At 37.5% G+C, this 4,893-nt stretch overlaps 1 protein-coding gene across 2 annotated transcripts; it reads left to right on the top strand.

Annotated features, from left to right (window-relative positions):
* Positions 1-362: 362 nt before the first annotated feature.
* On the top strand, positions 363-4,576 carry LOC142551235 (uncharacterized). 2 transcript variants are annotated; one of them, XM_075660363.1, is made up of 8 exons: positions 363-1,098; positions 1,286-1,435; positions 1,567-1,722; positions 1,802-1,888; positions 2,427-2,546; positions 2,725-3,030; positions 3,429-3,790; positions 3,875-4,576. In XM_075660363.1, the coding sequence occupies exons 1-8, from the start codon at positions 468-470 to the stop codon at positions 4,490-4,492; spliced, it is 2,430 nt and encodes an 809-aa protein (XP_075516478.1). In that variant the 5' UTR covers positions 363-467; the 3' UTR covers positions 4,493-4,576. The 2 variants fall into 2 exon arrangements, with proteins under 2 accessions (XP_075516478.1, XP_075516479.1); XM_075660364.1 differs by having other exon boundaries at positions 364-1,098; positions 3,447-3,790.
* Positions 4,577-4,893: the final 317 nt, after the last annotated feature.

Genomic DNA, 4,893 nt, shown 5'->3' with positions numbered 1-4,893 from the left:
CTTAATATTTGTTGGGATGACATCGATTCCTACCTTGTAATGGACCAAAGTGATGAAATTTTAATTGGTTGCTTGAGTATTCGGACAACATACATAGAATAACCTAATAATCGAGAATTAAATATGGCTAAAAAGAGACCTAAGTTGTGTCCTACAGTGATTATTTTATCTAACGTATTCTATAATAAAGAGTCCATTGGCTTTGAGTGATTAAGTTGCCCAAGTATCCATGTTGTTTAATTCTCTCTTGTCCTTTAATTTTGGAGCCCATGTTGGACTTTTTTAGTTTATGATGTCCGGCTCGAATTCGATAATTTTGAATATAAATCAAATATTTTTTGAAGTAATGAACCAACTCAATTTGTTTGTACCCTTGCCCCCTCTGTTTTCTTAAGCAACAACTTACCCTTTTACCACCTATATATCTCGATGATATAAACTGCCATATATCATCAGATAAATCAAACATGAATGCGCAACATATGAATGAAGATGATGCTTCACAGAATCATTTCTTTAAACTTACCATGCGAAAGCAATGGAAAGATGTGGTTTCATTTTACATCACAAATTCCTGGGCTCAGAAAGCTAAGCTCACTAAATCTGAAGACACAGCTTTGCATGTAGTCATCTCAAATTACCATCCAGGGCGCTCTGGTCTTTCTGCAAACTTTGTCAAGAAAATGTTGGATTCCATATCCAAAAACGAAGCATTTGACGTACTGTCTATGCAAAATGACAAGGGAAACACACCTCTTCATCTGGCAGCGAGAGTTGGATGGGTGGCTATATGTGAATCCATTATTTCACAGCAGCCAAAACTCGTCACCATTCGAAATGCGAAGGGTGAGACTCCATTGTTTGTTGCAGCTTGTCATGGAAAGAAAGAAGCTTTTATTTGCCTTTACGAGATCTACAAGGCCACGAAAAAGAAAGATCGAGAATTAGAAGAATTGCAGGCCAAGAAAGAGAAAGATCGAGAATTAGAAGAATCGCAGGCCAAGAAAGAGAAAGATCAAGAATCAGAAGAATCGCTTTGTAGAAGAAACAACGATGGGAATACTGTTTTACACACGGCTATTGCTGGAGCATACTTTGGTAAGAAGAACCATTTCTTTTTATATAGTCTATTGTTTCACAGTGATATGATTTCACTGAGTTCTTAGCTGTGCAACCAAATGAAAAGCCTATTATGTATCTTCCTAGCTTTGATAAATTTCCCCAATGCAGTGTTGTTAAGCTCCAAATCCTATATGAGAAAACTTTCATGTATTTTCTTTAACAGGGCTAGCTTACCAGATCATTAGCTATTTCCCAAAGCTGGTGGATTTTGTGAATGTTGATGGAGAATCGCCCATTCATGTACTAGCCAAAAATCCTAGCGTGTTCAAAAGCAGCAGTCATATTGGACTCTATGACTCAATTATTTACCACTGTATGAATTTCTCACAACTTCATGCAAAACTTTGAATTTTTACCGAGTAAATCAAGTATTCAAAAATTATATCATGCACATTTTTACCGAGTGGAATCATATGCTAAAACAAAATCTGGTTTCTGATCAAGGTATTTTTATTGATGAGCTGAAGCAGCAGAGATACAACCCTGGGGCCGAACAAAATGTGTTATCTCCCATAAGTGGTGTCCATTACCCGGAGAATTACCAGACCTGCGTGGATATCTTCCTATTTTTATGGAACCCAATTTATAAGAGTTACAAAGGTGCAGAGCTGTGTATGTTAACAAACTTATTTTCTATAAATCTCAAGATTTGTGAAACTAAAAGTCAGTCTCCCTTCAGCTAGTCTTGGAAGAGATAATGACAACCTGGAACATGGCGGTTCGAATGACATAGAACGCCAACGGACAACAAGTAATGAATCGCAAAGTATGTACTCTTGTGACATTGTTCCATAAGTTACCATACCAATATATTCTTGCCATCAGTTCAATTCCTTTAAACAATAAAAACTGCATTGCTTTTGACTAGATTTTCAGAGAGAGGCGCATTATGACACCCAGTTACACAATATGAAAGAGTTTTTTAGAATACAATCCTCATGTGTTCACTCTTATATTCGAAGGATTCCTGATATGGGAACTATCACTTTCACACTAGTTTTTTACCCTGGATTTCTTTCATTGATATGAGCTACAAAGACGCACATCATTCTCGTTTCTTGTAGTTTTTATTATATCATTTGAAGCATTAATATAGTGAAAAATATCATCTACCACCTCAATTGGGAGCATTCTACATAAAATTTTATACCTGTTGTGTCCAAAATTATGACATGATGCATTGTTATCATGGGAATCTATCATCTATCATTATCTAACAGAATTACTAAACTGCATGTCCATATTTATGATTTTAGGATCCATGCTCTAAAAAAAATTTTCTAACCTGTTCAATGTACATCCAGTTTCAATCAAATCAGCAGAGGAAAAAAGCAAACTCCAAAGTTACTTTCCAGCCAATTATGCCACTGCCATTTTGCTTTTTAAATTCGCAGTCAAAGTCATCTTAAGTGTTCTGGGAGTCGGTGAGTATGATTTTCTTTTTCTTTCCCTACAAATATAATTGCAATCTTTGTTCTTGAAAATCTTCTTTCGCTTCTATTCCTTTCTCTCACTCTAGGTTTATAATATGAAACCAATGAGTGAATTTTCCTGGGACAAATAACAATAACTTTCAAGTGAATCTCCTATTATTGAGTGCAGGCTTTTGGAGGATAAAAAAGATTCAACAGAAGAAACTAAGATACTCACACGCACGTCAGATTATGGATATAATGATCGATTCTGAATCCAGATACAAGTATGACCAATACAAGTATGACAGTAATGGGCAAAAACCTGCGGAGAAACTAGAACCGCATTATTCAGGACGAGTTAGGCCCCCAGCAAGCCCGCCTCCACCTGATGAACTTGGTGCTCCCCAATCAAGTATTGAAACTAGCGGTCGAATAAATTCCTCAAAGGATATTCAAATCAATCCAGAGAAAGAAAGAAATCAAGTTAAATCAGGTAAACTTCTACTTCCATGCAAGTAATACATGATTTAAGAAATTTAAGTGGGCAGATATATGAGACTTCTTATCCAAGATCGCAACCAAAAGTTACTTCAAAATCTGCAAGCGCAATCCATCCTGGAAACTTTGAGTGCAATATTCAGTATAACTACTTATCCCACGAATTTAACATGCCACTATAGACTAAACCATCTCCAAGTATTTATCTTTCAGTACAGACAAAACCATCTTACATTTATCTGTTGGAAATATTAATAGACCTCACCGTAGCACAGTGACAAAGCAAATAGAGTTTTGCCTTAAAGTTAAGCGTCTGACAACCCCTGCCTAAAACTAAAATTATACTTTCGAATTTGGATGGAACTGAAAACTTATGAAAAAAATTGAAAGAAGTTTGTTTATTTGATGCAGTGAAAAATGACATAAGAGGCGTGGGTAAGAGTACCGAAACTCCATTGTTAGTAGCAGCAAAGATGGGAATACCAGAAATGGTAGAGAAAATCCTTACCACATGCCCCGTGGCCATTCACGACCTCGATTCCAACGGGAAGAATGTGTTGCTGTTAGCAGCTGAAAACAGGCAGACCACGGTGTTTAACTTGCTGTTGAAGATGAAGCCTACAGAAGACATGTTCCATCAAGTGGATAATCGAGGAAACAGCATCCTGCACCTTGCTGCAATGATGGGACAATCACCACCGTGGCGCATTCCTGGCGCTGCTCTGCAGATGCAATGGGAGATCAAATGGTACAAGGTACATATACTTTGAACATCATTTCGAAAAACATATTGACATTGGTAGATATTAAGTATCAAACATTTACATATCCTGATGCAGTATGTGAAGCACTCCATCCCCCCACATTACTTAGCTCACCACAACATAGACGGGGACACCCCTAGGCAAGTCTTCACTGAAAAACACAAAGACCTGGTGAAAGAAGGGAACAATTGGCTCATCAAGACTTCAGAATCCTGCTCATTCGTCGCTGCATTGATAGCTACCGTTGCATTCGCCACATCCGCCACAGTGCCCGGTGGACTAAATGACAAAACGGGGCGTCCCGTACTCACGGACTACAGAGCATTCGATATTTTCTCAATCTTCCTCGCTCATAGCCCTCTGCCTATCCGTGACCGCCCTTGTTTTCTTTCTTGCAATCATCAGTTCACGGTGTCAAGAACGCGACTTCAAGGGAAACCTTCCCGGAAAGCTCTTGAATGGGCTAACTTCCTTGTTCGCTTCCATAGCTGCCATCCTGGTGTGTTTCTGCGCGGGCCATACTTTCATTCTGAGGGAAAAGCTGAGGGTTGCTGTAGTTCCAATATATGCGTTTGCTTCTGTGCCGGTGACGCTCTTCGTATTCGCTCAGTTACCGCTGTACTTCGATCTTCTGCGGGCCAACTACAGAAAAGTGCCATTGCGCAGTTACAAGGCGTTCTACCAGTAGATTGATTCCGAGCTCAACCTCGTCTTTTCCCCCTGAACACTTCCAAAATCTGTAATTCTTCTCTGGTAATAAAAAAAATGGAGAGTGCTTTTTTTGGACAAAATTATATGACTTGGTCACATGAGCTGCTTTAAAAAACAGTTTAAAAAGTGGGCCTTGAAAAAATTAGCGAGCTCAAGTTTTCAAGATTGGTTCACCGACTTATTCAATTTTCCATCGAATCTGAACGAGTTTAACAGATATGAATTAAATTTTTATTAAATTCATTAAAAAATAAATTATATATTTTGAGAAAAATATAAAAATTTTATTAAAATTTGTAAATTTATTCTAATAAATAAATTTAATAGGTTTTTTCTATATATTTCATAAGTAATTGGACAAAATCAATAAATCAAACTATTAA

This window comes from Primulina tabacum, chromosome 7 (genome assembly GCF_025594145.1).
Source record: "Primulina tabacum isolate GXHZ01 chromosome 7, ASM2559414v2, whole genome shotgun sequence".
Lineage (NCBI taxonomy): Eukaryota > Viridiplantae > Streptophyta > Magnoliopsida > Lamiales > Gesneriaceae > Primulina > Primulina tabacum.
The sequence above is the reverse complement of the archived record's forward strand: the minus strand, read 5'-3'. Positions and strand labels throughout refer to the sequence as shown.

Bases quoted from the DNA above. Each gene is read 5' to 3' on its own strand.
- LOC142551235 (XM_075660363.1), top strand. From the start codon at position 468: ATGAATGCGCAACATATGAATGAAGATGATGCTTCACAGAATCATTTC. The intron at 1,099-1,285 runs GTAAGAAGAACC...TTTCTTTAACAG, and splicing joins TATTGCTGGAGCATACTTTG to GGCTAGCTTACCAGATCATT. The intron at 2,547-2,724 runs GTGAGTATGATT...TATTGAGTGCAG, and splicing joins CTTAAGTGTTCTGGGAGTCG to GCTTTTGGAGGATAAAAAAG.